The sequence below is a fragment of the Falco naumanni genome, chromosome 3 (assembly GCF_017639655.2).
Source record: "Falco naumanni isolate bFalNau1 chromosome 3, bFalNau1.pat, whole genome shotgun sequence".
Classification (NCBI taxonomy): domain Eukaryota; kingdom Metazoa; phylum Chordata; class Aves; order Falconiformes; family Falconidae; genus Falco; species Falco naumanni.
Genome location: NC_054056.1, coordinates 24,987,250 through 25,005,988, shown reverse-complemented (window position 1 = coordinate 25,005,988; position 18,739 = coordinate 24,987,250). Strand labels below are relative to the sequence as shown.

General features: G+C 42.5%; 1 protein-coding gene across 1 annotated transcript in view; it reads right to left on the bottom strand.

The window, feature by feature from the left end:
- Positions 1–9,772: 9,772 nt before the first annotated feature.
- GFOD1 (glucose-fructose oxidoreductase domain containing 1) overlaps positions 9,773–18,739 on the bottom strand; it is a 75,140-nt gene continuing 66,173 nt past the window's right edge. Inside the window, exon 2 of the mRNA XM_040586609.1 lies at positions 9,773–17,557. Within this exon, the coding sequence (XP_040442543.1) occupies positions 16,638–17,557 (920 nt within the window). The 3' untranslated portion in view covers positions 9,773–16,637. The remainder of the gene's footprint in view (positions 17,558–18,739) is intronic.

The following is an 18,739-nucleotide window of genomic DNA, read 5'->3' as shown; positions in this document are numbered from 1 at the left end:
GAACATCCCATTATTTTAATCTTGCCAAAAGCTTCTGAAACGCCAAGGGAAAAGCACGCTGTTGCAGAACCGATGGGCTTTTGTTGAGCCCAGCTCACGCTGGAGTGTTTCTGTTGAGTCAGTGCAAAGCCAAGCAAATATGTTTCTTGAAGTAATCCTTAACAGCAGCAGGTGGCAGGCTGCTGCCATTTTTTGTCATTTCTGGCTTCTTGAACTCAAATGGGTCTTTTCTCAATAGGTGGCACTTGCCCCTGGATGAGATCTGCTTGGTGCTGTTGGGAGATAAGCAGTATCACAAGGTGCGGAGAACAGCGAGTGAAACGCAATCAATTCTCCATAGTTTGTAATTATTCATTTTTGCCCTTTCCAATATGTATTACATGGCTATAGTGGTGCTCTAAAAAAGGCTGGAGCTAGTACAATTTATTTTAGCGCTAATTTATTGTGCAGCAGATACAGAAATATTTTAAGCAGTTGGGCCATCAGACACTGTGCTATCGATTGGCATTATATTAATGTTAATCATTAGGACATAGCTAAAAGTTCCTAATCAAAATTAGGGCCTGGAAGATTTAGCTGCATTAAAATACAGCTTAAAAACAATACCGTGAAAGCTAATAAAATCAATGCCCTCCCCCAGTAAAGTTTCTAAACACCACATACAGAAACCTCCTTCATCATGTTACTTATACACACAGGTTTTCTTAATGGTGTCTGTAAACGGTTTCTAACATATAAGTTAACAGGTTATAGTGGGATCCCATCCAAAGCCAGTTGTAAATATGACTACCAGCATTATGTTTAGGTCAGTGGGAAATAAAGTAAAGAATTTAATTTGAGACTTTTTTGAACCGGAAATGAAACTAAAACCATAGGTTGAGCATGAACTGCTAACAACTACAATGATTGTTATGTGGTGACACATACACAGTGAAACAAAGGCAGCTAACCTAAGTTTTCAGAAAGCCATGCACAGAGTTGGATTTTCTTATTTTAACAGCCTTATTTCTTTTAGCTGCCCTTCTGCATCCACCTGCACTGAAAATAGCTAAATGACACTATATGCCGTAAATCGCTGTTGTAAAGTACACAGGTGACTCATTACTTAAATATATCATCTTAGAAATTTTACATTTTCGCAAACCAAATAATGACTTTATCTTCCTTTGTCTAGGAACATAAAGTGTCTTCATTCCTACTGACGGAATCTCTTTGTTGCCACTGTAAATGAAAAGGAGAATTTAATCATGAATAGCTGCAGGTGTCAATCAGCCAAGTGGAGGACTGTGTTTATAATAAAATTAATTGATTAATACATCATTAATCAATAATACCTTCCTAGGCATTTGTCCAAACCGTGATAACCTAAACATTGAATTTTTCAAACTGCAATTACATCAGAAAAGGTAGCACATATAAAAGATAAAAGCGAAACAGGTTTGGAATTGACTTGGGATTATCTGAGATAGCAGAGCCAAACTAATTAGTACCCTGCTAGCATATTGCATCTCTCATTTTTATCTGTGGCTTTGAGTATTACTGTGTTTACATTTTGTAGTGATATGTTTATATTGCGCAAGTGAATTACTCACTGACATACAAAGACACATGAAAAGGAAGCCAAACAGGCACTGCTAATGTTTTTTATTGGAAAATATGAACTGCATTGTGTCCATGGTTCTTCATGAAAAGCAACGCTTTTACTATTAAAGCTGGAACAATCTTATGGGAGCCATGTGCTGCTGAATATTACAGGTCTTAGAAAGTCTTTGGGGTTTCAGTCTCTCCTGAATGACTGATGTATCTGTGAAACTACAGATTATCGGAGGCACAACTTGTTATGTGTATTTTTCAAAAGAAGCTGAAAATGAACAGCAACGGAATATCAGTTCTGCACAGCATGCAGGTCATATTTGCATGGCATTATAGCACATGTAACATATAAAAAACGAGCATAGTTTTCAGGTGGGTTTCATTTGCTCTGAACTGACTGAAGGTACAGGGAGTTTTTTGTTTCTAAAGACAGTTGTCTGATAATATCTTCATGGTGCCTGCTAATGCCCTCTCCTTTGTTCCTATGGCAATGGGAAATGATTGATGTTCAGGAAGGGAGTTACAAGTTTGGTCATTTCAGATTTTGTAAGATACCATCTCCTGTTTCTTCAGCAGCAGGAATAGTTCCAGGTGGTGAGTAGAGCGGTGTTAATGGAAAGGACAAGTTACTTATACATTCACATAACCTCTTCATTATGATCATCACCAGATCTAGATAAGCTTGGCCCCATTTCCCAGCTAAAACTGTCTCACTCTGCTGTTTACATTCTACCTGAAAGAAGAATACAAATGTTGGACCTATAAATCTTTACAACTTAGTCCTTTGTTGAAGTGAGATGGGGAAAATATAGCACTCTAGGGTAATAAAAATATCCTAAAACTGTTTGGCAGCAAAACAGAATTCAAGCTTTCATTTTAGGATGGCAGCACAACAGTCAGGTCTGTCTCCAAGCACACCGAACACTGTCTCTGTAATCGTGAATACGCATCCCCAAATGACAGCAAGGAAAAGGCTCATGGGGCAGAAAACAGCATAAGGCACAGCTGAACTTGGAAAGTTGAGTTCAGATGTGTCCTACTTCTCTGTTTTCCCATTCTGATAAAGAATGAGAGCACCTCTGAGGTGACATGCTTTTGTCTGCAGAGATATACAGAAACTGCAGGACAACTACAAAGAAAACAACAAATTGCAGTAGCTTGGTCCAAACATAAAGGAAGTAGGACTTGTTTTAAGATTATGTTAGTGATTTTTTACAATAATGTCTTCTGGATTCTAAATGTTATCATCGATGTTATCATCAGTTTGTTGCTTAACCTCAGATACCAATGCTGCCTGATTTTTCTACCAACCAGATTAGTAGCTGTGTTAAGATTGTTGGGTTTATCTGAAAAAGTTAGGGGAGTTTGGGGGGGATTTTTTACATAGCACTAAAAACATGCTTTGTGCTGTCAGTGAGCATGGCACACAGGGGCACTACACAATAGTTAACAAATAGCCCCAACTAACCTCATCTCAGCCTTGTTACTCTTTAATTGAGAAGTGACAATGAGGTGACAATGAGACAAAGATTGGTCAGTATAGGGACAGTGGGAAAATTAAATGATACACCTTGAGAATCCTAATCAAGAGATTTGGTATATGGATGAGGTATAGTTATCAGGATCACTATATATGGTTATAGATGGAGCAAAACTTGTGGCAGTGTGCAGATATCTGCCACAAAATGAGAAAGCAAGTAGGAATTAGGAACAGGTTTCAGTCTTTGCAATATTTCTCCTTGTATCAGAGCCACAAATGCGCCCAGAAGCTAATTCCAGGTCACAAGGTGGATATGGTAGATTCTGTGTTCCTCACTCAACCAAGTATCCCCAAAAGTTTAGGGCCTGGGCAAACTGCACAGCACAGTGGACTGAAGGAGGAGCTGCAAAGGATTTTACTCCTTTTGAGTCCTGTGACCCAGGATGGAGATGGTGACAGTTTGTTTCAGTCCCTGGGCATATTTGAAGCAGACATTCTCTAAAGCAAGCCTAGCTGAGCCAGAGTTTCAAAGCACCATTTCAACAGCCAGGATTGCAGAAGCCAACCGGGCATTGCTCACCATTGCTACCCTCCTCGGCCAGGACCTGCACCGAGGACGGCACCCAGCTAGGTGCTCGCACATTTAGGCATGGAAATGAAGCCCTGGGCGAATGCTGCCAAAAGCTCAGTGTAACAGGATGTTAAGGACGGGTGTAGACTGCATACAGGAAGGTAAAGGAGAAATACGTATTGTAGGACTCGCAAAGTATTTCCACTTCTCCGCAGTGCAGCAGGGTTACTTTTGAGTAAAACAGGATAACAAGGCTGATGGGCAACACTCAACTACTGTGATTTGCTGCAGTAACTTCAACAAACCGCACTCAATTCATCTTCTCTGGCTTCTTTCCACCAGGTTTTATCAACTTGTTCAAAGCAAACATTAAAAGAGTTCATACCTCCAACCTGCTCCCTAGGCTGAAAGGCAAGGGCCTCACCAGTGGCTCCCCTGGGACCACTAACGTAAGGGTGAAAGGATCAGATCCAACCACAGCAACACAGCAGACACAGCACTTGCACCTCCAAAGAGTAATTTGTCACTTAATCACCTGCTTTCAGAAAGACTGCCGACGAGGGGAAGTGGAGCCTTGTACACAAGCAGGCTTTTTTGCTGAGTGGAGCTCAGAGGGCTTTGCTACCACATTTGTGTAAAGGATTGAGCAGCAACTAGTTAATGACTCTGTATCAGTCACGGTTTGGAGGCTTGTTTTAATATATGAAGACAAGCTGTTAAGCTGGAATGGTGAACTGATGTTTATTTTGTGATAGGACAAAGTAGTCTCCACCTCTCTCCCAACAGATTTTCTGTCAGCATTCCAGGTCTGCATTCCCAGAGTTGTTAAAGGTATTGTCAATGTCCTGCTTTCTGATTGTTGTTGTACAGAATAATGAGAAGCTGTAAAAAACACAGAACCATGTACCCCATACATTTCCAAATTACACTAGGATGATTATCATCTGCCTCTCATGATTTACAGTCATTACCACCAAGAACTTGCCGGTGGGAACTGAAAGCAGTGTTCTCTGAAGGGTTTAGGACCAGAAATCCTTGCCAAACTGAGCAGTGTGAACTATAGGGTCCAGGCAAATACACCCCTCGAAACACACGACAGAAGTGCAGTTTTGTGCTAACTGCCTTGGACTTTTTCAGGCTGATTGGTTTAGTGATTTTCTGGTCAGGACATAGATCTGGTGCTAATTTTATCAGCTTGGTTTTAAAATCAATGCATGGAGAGTGCAGCGTCTCTCACCTTCCCCTCCATAGACAGAATTACACAAATGTATTCACTTAGATAAAGCTGTCGGTATTGATTTTGGTGTTGCTAGCATTTTTCTAAACTGATTATTTTGAACTTAGACTGTGCAGACAACACTAGCTTATTTGGCATTCACAAACCGCAGCAGCATATTAGGCATTAATTATATATGACTAATTATATTAATTATAATAAATAGGAATTATATTAGGTTTAAGAACTATTTAAAGGGAACTAGAAATTAAAGCAGCAGGATTTAGTATCTGGCTGTCATGGACTTGCTCTGCATGTCCTTGGGAGCATCGTTTGCCATTCTGTCTCTAGTTTTCCAAAATACAAGGTGAAGGTAATGGTATGTACCTGCTTTGTAAAGCTAGTAATATCCTGTTATATCCACTATATTAAAATAACAGCTTGTAATTTCAAATCTTCCAGCACTAACATTTTAAAATCGTTTTTTAAAGCTAGATAGTTCAGACCACTTTAGTCCACAAAAGGAGGAAAATCCTACCACCAACTGCCTTTAAAAAAAAAAAAAGAAGCTACAATTAAAACTTACCCCCAAAAAAATATTACTATTTGTAAAAGTATTTCCAAGTAAGCTGAAATTCCATAAAAGCCTGAGCTTGTACCTGTTCTGGAATGAGATATTTCTATCATCTTTGGCATTTGGAGGGCCCTCTGACATTTTGAGTAATGGCTTCAGCCACTGGGAGAGAGCAAACTTAATAATCCAAGTAGGAAATTCAGCGAAAAGAGAAATCCACTAGAGAGTGATCTCACCAGTTTCTCCTCTGCTTCCACCTTGCCAGCTGCAAAATGGGAATAATCACAGCAGTTCATTTTGTGGGGATTCGTTACTTTTTATGAGGCACTTCATATGTGTGAAGCAGTACAGCCAAAGTTTGCCAAATGTGGGTGGATAGTGGTGAGCTTTGTCAATTCAGTGACTCAGTCCCTTCTCCACAGAGGCCCTGCTCCTGCTGTACGCCTGAACAACAGGAATGATTCCCAGCAAACAAGGTCTGCAGCCAAAAGCGCAGGGCACTGCCCAGAAAGTTGTTTCTGCTGTCACGGAACTACAAGCAAATGGTATAGAAAAGTGAAATGGAAAACAGTCCATTTTAACCAAAAATATTGTGCTGACAGAGCTTGGCACAGTTTACGCCTGAATTTCCTCTCACTGAGACAGACTAATTTTTTAACGCAGTAGTTTTGTAATACCAGCATCCTTCCATTCTACTGATCCGTCCTCAACTTTCAGCTACATCCATAGCAGCAGATGAAGCGCCCAGGACAAACCTGTGCCACCAAGGCCACCCTGGCACCGAATGGCCATGGCCCTATTATTAATTGCATAATCTCCAAAAGAGGGTGGTTACAAGCAGCTTGCTTGGTGGGAACGGTCTCTGCTGCAGGGTGACTTCCTAAGCGTGCCACAGAAAGGGTATAGAGGAATGTAAGTTGATCTAAGCCAAAACCCATGCTTGGGACGTTTCTAACAATTTAACAGGATAGAGAGTCAATTGTCAGAGCTCAGGGATGTTCTTGTTTCTTGTGAATCTGCTTTTTATCCTGGTTCTGACTGTCACTCTCCTTCTGCTCACCTTTCTTCCTGAGCTAGAGAGCTTGTCACATTTAGCAGTGTAAGGCTTCTTTTCATCGCAGATACTTCCAGAAGGTATAACAACTAGCATTGCTGGAAAGAAATGTTGAAAAAAAGAATCTAGCAATTTAGGGACAGCAGAGGGGAAAAAAGCCACCAAAGAAAATGCATTATGCTACACATCAATCACCATTTCCAACTGTCTCTGCATTCTCAAAAGTCTGAAATGCAGGTCTGAGCTTCAGGTTTGGCTGAAACACCATGTAAAACTCACTCACACGTGTGACAAAGCTGGCTGCATTCAGAGGCTGTTATTGCCTGCATGGGATATGATAATTTCTGCAAAAGCCTTTAGTCTGCAAGATGTGATTAACTGCGAAAGGCAGAGTTATTAAAATAGATTGGAGGAGACGCTAAAGGCTTCTCTAAGGATCTGTATATACACTGCTTCCATGTCTGGAGGAGGGGGCCTCCAGCTTAGTAAGAAACATTTGCTTACATATATATCCTTTCATAAGGAAATAAAGAATTTAAAATTGTTTTCTTCTACCCATTCCCTTTCTTTTGGCCCTGTTTATTATTCTGCAGTTACTCTACCAACTCTTTGATCTGATGAAAAAAGCACATTTCTGGCAGTCAGCAGACCTGGTTTCTATTTACATTCTGCTATTAAAGTGATCTGGCATAAATTGCTGTTGACAATGACTCAGATGAGGAAACTGATCTGCCTGCAAACTAACCTAGTAAAAAGCCCACGTTGTTAGTTTTCAGCTAAATCCATGATCACATTAACTAGGTGGTTGCACGCATGCTTCCCAGTGCCCATACTGGAGAAGGCAGGAACGAGTAGTGGGAGACCAGATGAAGTACTGGTGCCCTGCGCTTGTCAGCAGCCCTGCCTCATCCCTCAGGAACTATTTAGGAGCTGCAGTTGCTCATTTTAAAGCAAAGATGTGGTGCCACACCAAAGTTTGTGGTGCTGAATTCACTAGCTGGAGCATTTCCAAGTGGAAAATACATCACAAAAGTCAACATACACAGGAGACGGGCGTTAGCTAGCACTAGGCTAGTGCTGTGGGACAGGTGACAAGTCTGGTGACTCCGAGGGCTGCCTGATGGAAATGTCCTCCTTCCACGTTGACTGTGATAGCTGCAGCAGTGACAAGCACGGGCACATGGGCTCGAGCAGGCCAAGCGTGAGGCAGCTGGGTGCTGCTGGGCTGCAGCAGCCATTCCCCTGCTTCCAGCCCCAGGAAAGGCTGCTCTAGGAAAAGCCGGGCTGTCTCAGCCCCGTTTGAGCTGCTCTGGAGTACTACAAGGGGCAAAAAGCCCTCTTGCTCTGTACATCATGTATGTCCACTCTGACATGTGGTTTTTCCACTGGCACTGCAGTGACACAAAGAGCTCCGCAGCTTTCCGCTGCCCAACTGGAAGCGGCAGCAAAGGCATTAAGTGCATCTCCTCTTCAGCACAGCAGCGCTTTTTAATAATCCTGCCCCAGCAAACTCTTCATTCCTGAAGAGAACAATGCATTTAACATTCATCTGATTAATATTTATGGCTACAAGCCACCCATTGTTTTTACTACATGGCTGCTAATCAATAGGGGCTCCAGAAAACAGCACAATAAGCCAGGGGAGCTGTGGAATTCTTAGTTCTTCAAAAATAATGGCAAAAAGAAAGAGCTTTTCCCACTCAGCCACATTTTTTGCAGTTTGTTTTAAAAACAGAACTCTTACTTGGGTTCATAAATCTACAGTTGTCTCATTATGCTGACCCACATTTGAAAATGTTTACCTTAGCATTTATGTAGCCTCATTAGTGTGGAATGTTTATACTCACCTTTGCATTTGCACTTACCTATACAGTTATATATGTTGTGTGCTGTAACAGTGTACTAATAATCCCACTGTATCTCTGACACAGTAATTTCTCCCCTAGGTGCTACTTTCCAAAGATTTCTGTGTTTTAACCTTTGAAATGGAAGTAGGCCTCACTTTGCTATGAAGTTGATGGGAAAGTATATACCATAAAATTTGGCCTCGATTTATTTCAGTGCCTAATTATTACTTGGAGAGAATGATCTAGAAACCTGAGCAAGGTTATAATACATTTGCTCATGAGGGCAAGCATACATTAAAATGTAATTCCTGAAGACCTGGGCACTGAATCTTGCTTGCCTTGTGCTTTTCTCCTCTTCAGCCTAAGAAAATAATGTGTATTAAACCTGATTAAAATGTATTTTATGTGTATATACACAGAAACATCAGTACATCTTTAAAGTATGTTATCTGCAATGGTAGTGGTAGAAATTGCTAACATGCTGCATTTCTGGGATGAAGTAAATGCTATATCCACTCTGTAAAATTTTATATATATGCAAAATACACTGTTCACAAGATCGTGTGATCTGAGGGGAGTGTGCATTGTAAGCGATGATGATTTCCCATCCCGTCACAATTTGCGCCTCAGATTTGCTGTACTTTTGTAGTGCCTGAGAAATGAGTGAGCACTGACTCATGTGGAATCCAACATCTTTCTGTGTGCTCTGCCGTAAAATAGAAAAAGCAACATAGGAAATGCTCTAGCCTTTTTACAAATCAATCACAGAGGCAGTATATCTTTCCCCAGAGCCTAGAATTTCCCACTGCTTCGTATTATCTTCTGCTTCATACTCAAGTGAGGTTTTCCCCAGCACCAGAGGGGCTAGAGTAACAAGCTCCTTACTAGGCTGATGATACACCCACACACAAGGGAGAAAAGGAGCACTGGTGTAAGTGGAAAGACCTGACAGCTCCTGGCAGATGGGAGCAAGGATCGGGCAGGCACTGGAAGGATCCGAGAACAGGGAAGGCAAAGGCATCCCAGGATGCCAGTGGGGAGGCAGGAGAAAAAATCTCCAGGCTGTGCTGGAGAAAGGAGGGAAGGATCCAGGAGAAAGGATCTCCAGGCTGTGCTCAGCAGGGGCATGCAGTGCCCCCATTTTGCTGCGCCACTGGACATGCTCGCATCTTTTGGCAAGAAAATCAACTGTCTCCTCAGGACACATCACTCCAGCAGGTGTTAGTTCAGTCCTTGTCTTAACTTTAAACCTTCAGATAGCTTAGTGTTAAACCTTCTTCTTCCTCTCTCTCCATCACAATCCCTGCTCCCAAGCACAAAGCCCATGTATTTCACTCTGATGGCTGAATTTAACAGGCAGGCCAGAAACCAGGCAAAAGTGATGGTTATTACCCCCTCCAAAGTACAAGTGTGAGCAGCAATGCCAAACAGCAGAGATCACATCCTTTACGTCTTTATTTGCCAGTTAAGATCCTTTTATTCCATCAATGCAAATATGCAGAACAGCAGGAAACCATGTTTTAAGCAGCACATACCAGTTGGCTGAGAATAAACTAACTACATTCCCCAAGCAATGTAAAAGTAACAATGCACATCATCTTCCAGAAAAAGAAACAAACAGATATTGCAGCCGAGAGGCACAGCAGGCAGCTTCCGTACAAAGTAGTTTGGCTATTTAAAATGCTAGAACCAGTCCTTGCCCGTTTCTCCAACCCCACCCCCAAAAGTCCTACTATAATTTAACCACTTATTTTTTTTGCTATCTACATAATATATAAAATATAAACTCTGTTTACTTGTAACACTTACTTTTCTTGATAAATAGCTCTTTAAAATATCTACTGTACATATGTCCATGCGTTGACATTATATATATATAGCATTTATATATAGGTATGTATGTTTGAAAAACAATAAATATATACTTAATATTGACACAGCAACAAACTGAACATATTCTCATTTTTCAAAATCAAATAAAAGAAAACCAGTACAGAGAGAAACAGCGAGTGTCGCTTGTGAAGCATGGCACAGCAGGGAGCTTCGGTGCCTGCCCTGACCGGGCATTCGGTATGCCACGTACTTGAGCAGCTGTGGTGGTAACGTTCTTCAATGAATCTTGTGTTAAAAGTTACTTCAAGTTGTAGGTTAGCCACCCTGTATGCCATGTGTAACACAGACCGAGCGTAAGCTCAGTGGGGAACAAGGGAGACTCGCCTGGTGGCTTGCAATGGAATGAGAAACAGAAAGGGGAGGGAAGCGAGTCTGATGTACAAAGGTGTCTGTTGTACAAAGGAAAGGAAGTAATGGACAGCACATGGCTGGGAGGTCACAAATAACCACGGTAAACAAGTTAACAGAGTTAAGTGCTTTTAAAGACGATGGCTGGCACTGCTGCAAAAAGTATCTTGATTATTATCCGTAGCCAACTCCATGTAATGAACCAGTTTTCCCACTGCCACAAAGAGACACAATGAAACCCAGATGGCCAAACTCAAATGCTGAAAATGGGGTCACTGCATGACACCGCGTGGCTGCAGGTTCACAGCCGAACCTGCCCAAGGGCAGCTGAATTCACTGAACGTCCTTAAACCTAATGGATGGGATTTTTGAAAGTATGAACCTAAAAAAAACCCACAAAAAACTCAACCAAAAAAATCCCACACCCAACCCCAAACAGTTCATTTCACACATGCCAAAACATAATAAAAGATGTTTTTTTAAAAAACTTCATTTCAAAACAGCATTCTTTAAAAATTGAACTTATTCCCCAAAGGAAAAATGTAAATGGCCTTCTACAAACAAGTTTTGTGTTCAGTTTTGGATTGAGTATAGCCATTCTGTTTATTCATTTAACTGAAAATGCTGAATAAAAGCTATTTTAGCTTGACCTAAGCCAATACCCTTCATTCCCCAACCCCAAGGCTTTAATTTGGCAGCTTCAAAAAAGCCATTACTTGCATGGGCTCTGGCTTCATACACTCAGTAAGTCATGAGGTTATGACATCGGTTCATGAATGCAGCATTATGTATAGTCCCGTTTACTTAAAATTTCTTCTTCTCATGAGCAAATGGAAGTGGGCAGTTATTGTTAAGGGGAAGTTATTTTTATCGGACAGACTTCATCCAGCAGCTCAAGAGAGAGGGAATTTTAAAGCAGATAAGACTGCCAATTATTATTCAGTCATACTTCATCTCTAAATTTTACAAACTTTGCTCCCCATGAGTAACAACTTCAACAACAAAAAAAAGAAACTGCTGTCCTGAATAATCCTGCCATTTCACAACTAGTCCTAGATACCCAGAGAGCACTGCAGAGGTCAAACAGTCCAGTGTTGAGTTTCATACGTACTGAAGGGTACATCACTGGGCCACTGGAACATCACACCAGTGTTGAGTATCTACACAAAGCCAAAGGTCTTCTGGGTACTTTTAAACCCCTGTAAAAAGAGAACTTCACAGTGAATAGACTTCATAATGTGTGATACTTTATACTGAAGGCCATAGATAAAAGTCAAATATAAAAATTCCCAGCAACAAGAAATCCTGTCATCAGTAATTTCTGAATCTCTGCAAAGACATCAAGGTACTATGTTTACCTTTACCCATTAAATAAATTATGCTTTTTGTTGGTAGATCAATGAGTCATTTTAAATTGTCTGAGTCTTTTCCACATTTGTATGGACACAGAAATAAACAAGGTAACAGAGAGACTGAATTGTACTTGCGCTGTGACCACACGCAGCAGAAAAGCCTTCTTTTTTGAATGGCTGAACTTCCAGGACAGCTGTTCACTTGTACAGTCACCGATTCGAAAGCTATCCAAAAGAAGGAAACACTAAGTACAAAGTGGAGAGTGCCTCTGATTGCCCTATGCTGGCTGGGCAGGAATTTCTCATGCTTTCAGCCAAAGCAAAGGATGAACGCCACAGCAGCCCACCCTGAGCCTAAACTTGTCTATGCATGCCCTGATTCTCTGCCATATTGGCTGCATGGGTAAGGACGTATCATCTCTACATGGTATTTTCTAACTACACAGCTAAAGTACTACTAATTTAACACATGCATGATATTAGATATAGGAAACCTCAAGCTCTCGCAGAGTTTTTACGCCTCCCCGCAGGACTTCACTGAGTTCAGCACTGAGGATGTGCACAGATCTAGCAGGAGTACAGGATGGATGCTGCTTCCCCGAGGGCAGGGTCCCTTCTTGGGCTCCCAAACACAAATGTGGAGCAAGGCTGCTGCTGTCACCCTCAGGAGGTGCGACCCTCACCCTCCACACGACTGCCATAGTCTCCTTGTTGGCGCAGACATACAGGTACCAGACTGCAGACACACTTTCCTGTCACTCCCTGCAGCAGTCACCACGATCCCTTTGGGCACACCGGAGGACTTCAGTTGTGCCCTACTGTCACACAGAGTAGAGTTGCCCTACCCCTGGTGTGGACCCCAATGCAACTCCCATGGAAAATAAGACATCATCTCTCAGCTGACCGTCCCAGCACTGAAACAGACCCCTGCAGAGCAGCAGAGCATTTCGCCTGGGCTCGCCCCTTTGGCTCTTTTTGTCTTTGGCAACAGACCATAATCTTCAGTATCCTATGTGCACGGGTTGATGGCAAAGGAAAAAGCCTCTCCAACAGCAGCCCTGGGAAAGAGGAATCAACATTTCTTACCTAGTGGATGAACAAGCTCATTTGGGGACTACTGTAAATTCCAGCAGTAGCTGCAGTTTGGCTGTCAGGCCTGCACCAATTCTAGCAGCATTCATCTCAAACCTTGTGGCACAGTATCAAAGAACAGCATTAAAAGTGCAATTCCAAATATATGTTTCCCAGTGTGGTACCGCTTTTGAGTTCCATCGAGTACACCTCTGCTATCTGCTGCCCACATTCTTAAACCCAGTGTGAACTCCAAGAGGCTTTATTGAATTCAATGTACTTTCAACTGTACCAAAAGAGCAGAGGGCTTGATGCTGCCAAGAAAGATCCCAGACTCTAAAGTAAGAATTTATCAGGATAGTAATACACATTCCATAAACAAACCAATTCCCTCCACCTCTAAGCCAGGTGGAAGCTTAGTATCTTTACACTTGACACTACAGCACCTTCACCTCCTAGAGAATGGAAAAACTGTCATCTAGTCCTAAACACATGGAGTTACTGCTGCCATCCCAGTCAGGTAATGACTTCACCGAAACCTAGCGTAAGACCTCTGTTGCCATCACAAAAGGCGCTCCCATCCTGCCCCTGCTCGTTCTGCCTGCCTCTCTGGGAACAGCCCTGTGGTCACACAACAAGCTGTACAGGATTCAACTCATTTGCAAGCCAGTACTCACACTAGCATCAGATGGCTGTGTAACCAAAGCATTAGATCTTCTTCCTGCTAAGCAGCACCGTCTGCATCAGTAAGTCGGCACAGAGGACGGATGATGCCTGTCACCTAAACCTTTGGATCTGGTACAGAAAGGCTGAGCTCCGTAGTACTGCCCCTAGTACTACCCCTATACACCGTGTCTTGCCTGGGGACTGTTCACTGCAAGGGCGGGGAACAGGATTCCAGCATATCTTCTTCCAGCTGACATCACAAAACCCAGAATGACACAGAAAAAGGAAAATACAGACAGGAAAAACTGTCAACACTTGTGAACCAAAACGACACGCGAAGACATGAACTGCAATTCCAGTACAATGGCCAAACCACTAAGAAGCAAGACTCAAACATTTTGGTCCATGTTTTGGATGGTGTTCAAATAGACATGATTAATTATCCACTGGGCTTGCATTCGTGACTTGAACTAGTCACTATTTTCAATAAATGGCTTTTGCCTTACTATAGGAAAACTCTCTTGACCCCCTTGGGGCTAATTTGATTTTTCAGGAGAAAGGGATGATTTCTTGCTCAAATACCCTCTTCTGTGTTTCTCTGCATATTTTTCAGGGCAGGAACCGTATAGCACGGTATACTACCACCATTATAATGGGAAATTCCTGTTGGCACAGATACTACCTCAGGAATTCTCAGATAAATCCATTTTTAGGAAAACCACCCAAACTTGTCAAGGGCTGCTTCAAAGAAGGAACAATGAAAGCTTGCCTGAGGCCTTAGCGGAAGTGGTCAGCCCCAGATACAGTTGCTAGAACAGGCAGAACAACAAGGATAAAACAATTCTCCATCTGGGTGTGGTTTTGCAGTACTACATTATTCCGGCATCGATCATGCTATTACACTTGGGGGAATATTTCCTGAGAGGTCACACATATGCTCTTGCAAAAATTAAGCACACATTAATAATTTTGGGGTGGGAGTCAAGTTTCCTAACTTTAGCCACCTGAAAATTTAGAAGCCGAGATTCTCTGCAAAGGAGGACAGGAATTTCCGATGGGCACCTCCTCCTATATTAATCTTAGGATGAACTGAGTCAACAGAGAGCTCTCTCTGTATTGACTGCTTGTCCTTGCACAGCTGACCAAGACAAGACACTTGACTTTCAGCTGGCTAAAGTCAGATGAGATGAACCACATTATTGATGCCTTCCTGTCCAAAAACATGAAGCTCTAAACCCGGGCATAGGACAGGCAGGAGCATATAGCAATCAGAGAGAGTCATTTGTAGCAGAAACCCTAGAGAAGCCCTTAGTGCTCCTAAAAATAGCAAACCTGTAAGCGCTTTCAAAAAAATCTAAATTATTCTGACAGTTCTCTTTCTAATCTAAAATGGCAACACTAATGTGATGGCCTTGAGAAAGAGGGTCATATTTTTGGTTTTAATTTACTGTTCATCCAAATGTTCTCTTCTTTTCCCTAGTCAAAATTAACAAGGAAGCCTGATAAGGTTTCTCTCAAGTTTAACATAACTTAGTGCTATATGCTTGTGTTCTACTTTTTTCCTATCTTGAGGATGTAAACATATAAGCACTGGAGCAGCTTTATGCAGAAAAGCACTATCCCTGTTTACTGGGATAATTCACGTGCCTTTCAGTATATTCTTTCAAGAATACGTTCTTGAAAGAATATGTTATTTCAAGACTGCAATCTAATATAATAAAAAGAACGGGACAAAGGTATCAAAAGAGTCTTTCCACACCTGCACTGATGACAGGGAATGATTACTACAGTACCAGTAGCCGGCCACTCTAAGGAGGTGAAGAGGTGGGGGTCTTATGTAGATTTTTTCCCTGGCAATGGACAGGTAATTTTCTCATCCCTTTTGTTTTTCACTCACACTCACCACTTGGTGGAGGTGAAAGCTTCTGGACTGAACTATATGGAATTAATTGTCGGTGTGCGTCTCTCAAGTGTGAGTTCACAAAGGTTTAAAAGAACACTGCCTGTCTAAGCATCATACGGTTTCAGGTTGGATTTCTAGTTTTCCATGTAAAACCAAAATGCACAATGAATGCACTCAAAAGTCAGCCCCCGACACAGGAAATTGTGTGTAAACCTTCGTAAGACTAGCCTGAGTTCAGCTGTATAATAAATCCCACTATCACCACTGTCTCATGCCACCTGCCATCCATGAAGGTTTTGCACAACCCATTTTAACCAGCACATCTGTGCAGTTAGCTTACCGGGAGCTTACTGGGAGCTCACAAAAGACCCTCCCTCCCCCAATACCAGGGCATATGCACTGTGGTGGAGGACTGCTTTGTTTTAAAAGCCACACATTTTCCTATTTAATTGTGCTTTAAAAAAAAAAAAAGAAAAAACAAACCCAAAAGACAACTAGCTAAACCAACACAGAGAAGCTCCTAACCAGCTATGAAAGGTGAGCTGCTGAGATTTTCCATATCGCATGACACTTTCACACCAAGTCCTATTATTCTGTGTGTTGGTTAGAGGTGTAGTACTGCAGCACGGTGGTGTCAGCTGTCATGGTAGGAACCATTCATGTCAGACACTACAGATAATTTAACGACATGACAGTACCTTCACAGCCCTCTGGTAGGAAAGGAAAATCTAAAAGGATCTTCCCAACCTTTCACAGTAAACACAATTGGATATTCTAAAGCACCTGCAAGCAGGAGGTGAGTCTATGATATATCTTTCCAATCAGCCAGCTAATACTGTTATTAAAACAGTTATGTCAGCTCTTAAGTCTCCTATCTGTTTTGGGCATTTCTAAGGACCTTATCACTTTGGCATTTAGCCACCGACAAATTTAGTCGATCCAAACACCGTTATTTCCTTCTCCTGTATCCTCAGCTGTTTCTAAGATGCCCAAGCCCTTCACGGGGGCTGAATGGCTGTTTCCTTCAAGAGCTGTCTGGTTCCTATTCTCTCCTAGGAGCTGAGAGGAGCTAACAGTACAGGGACATCCTGCTCTTCCGCATGGCTTCGCTGATTAAGTATGCTGGGCTCAGTTCTGGCTCCTCCGTCATGATGGAAATGTTCTGCCACTCGCCCAACTGGTTTGACTTTTTAATGGTGTCCACCACACACAGGGCATACAGACAGTCGTCAAAAGTGGCAGCCATCGTGAGGGGCCTCCCATCCCAGGTCCTCCTGTCGTCCTGGTCCTCAAATGCCTGCCGGACAGCTTGAACCATCTTAATGGTACCCCGGAGGTAGGGGGACGGGATGTCACTGAAGGCTTTCTCTGGAAGTAAGGAGTTGCTGACTGGCGTGGAGTCCTTTAGCAGGAGCTCCCGCTGAGGAGAGCTGTTGCTCTGTCCGTAGAGATCAGTGCCTATTACAATCAGCCGTCCTGACGAACCCACCACAATAATGTCTTGTTTGAACTCCCCCGGCACGTTGAAGTTGAGTGTCACCGTGCAGCACACGCCGCCTTCCAGGACCATCTGAAATGTACAGAAGTCGTCGCTGGTGATCTGCCGTATCCCCTTGATGTGGTCCGTCTGCTTCACGAAGGTCTTGAGCAACCCGTGCACTTTCACAGCCTTCTGGCTGGTAAGGAAGGTCAGGAGGTCGATGATGTAGGTGCCCACCGAGTGCAAGCCCCCACCTCCCATCAGGTCATCACAGCTCCAGTTGTATTTTTTGCCTAACAGGCTTCCGCTGTGGACCTGCACCTCGCACACCAGCAGCTCCCCCACGTAACCCTCCTGGATCAGCTGCTTCATCTTCACGAAAGCGGGCAGGAAGCGCAAAACGTTCCCCATGATGCTCATGAGCTTTGGGTAATAATGAGCCGCAGTCATCATCCTGAAGGCATCCAGGGGAGTCGCCGTTCGGTCACAGATGACATTTTTTCCAATGCCTGAAACACAGTTTAAAAAAAATGTCATTAACAAAAATATATCGACTGAATAAACTGAAAGCCTCGAGGCTGTTCTTAAAGACTAAGCCAAGGGGAAAGATCCTTGAAAGAAGAAAACGTTTCAGTATGGCATTAAAGGCACAAGTATACCCCCTCTGGTGTGTTTCCGAAACACACGTAAAGAGTTTCTTGAGCACCACAGTGAAAATTTATCCCTTTTTATCTATTCCTTTTATATTCCCCTTTATTTTCAGTAGGAAAATTTATCCTATTTTATTTTATATTTCAAAAATAGATCCCTTTTTATGCTAAAAATAGCATGAAGGTGAGATCCTGGACCGATAAAAAAAAACAAGCTAAGGTAAGGTGGATTGCTACTCAACATTTGCCACCTTCTGGGAACAGGTACAAAACCAAACCCCTGCCAAACAGCCAGTTTGTAGAAATCTCTTCTGTGATACCCTGCCTGTGGGGGGGCTTCTGAGAGCTGAATCGCAGCTTCAGATTCAAATCCCTGAAGCTTATGAGTAACAGGACCGCATGTACACAGTAACTTAAACGTAGGTATGCTGAAGAGCCTGGGCTTGTCTTTGCAGTGGTCTTGCCCCTTCATCTTTCCCATTCAGACTGTTTAAGAGGCTCTGACTGGAGAGAGTAAGAAGTACTGGGATTGTTGCTTGATTTACAATGCAGAAATTGCTTCTCGCTCCTAAAATGCCATGCTATTCAGACAATGGCACTCATTTTTTTTTGAAGCAGCTCTGCTGAAATGTCAACAGTACATCCACGGTGCCAAGGGAGAGCTACGATTGCTCTAAAACAGGTCAAATGTAGCTGTGACAATCTGCTCCCTAGCAGAATTGTCCATATGGGCACACTGTTTACCGAAGCTTGCACGACAGTCCTGTTTTATCTGGCCAGCAAGGTGTGCAGGCTGAGATGCCAAAATAATGGCTTTATTACTGACTTCTTGTCAAATACTTTCATTCTGTATGCATACACACAGTGACAGAGCCTCCAGTTTCCTCTTTAGTTGCATACAAAGATTTTTTAATGCTTAATGAGCAATATTAGGCGAGCTATACAACATCTTATAGCACTAAATATGATCTTTACCTTGAGAGCCCCAGGCTAGACCTGGGCCTGGCACTTAAAAGAGATGAATTTGAATCCTGTCTGCTG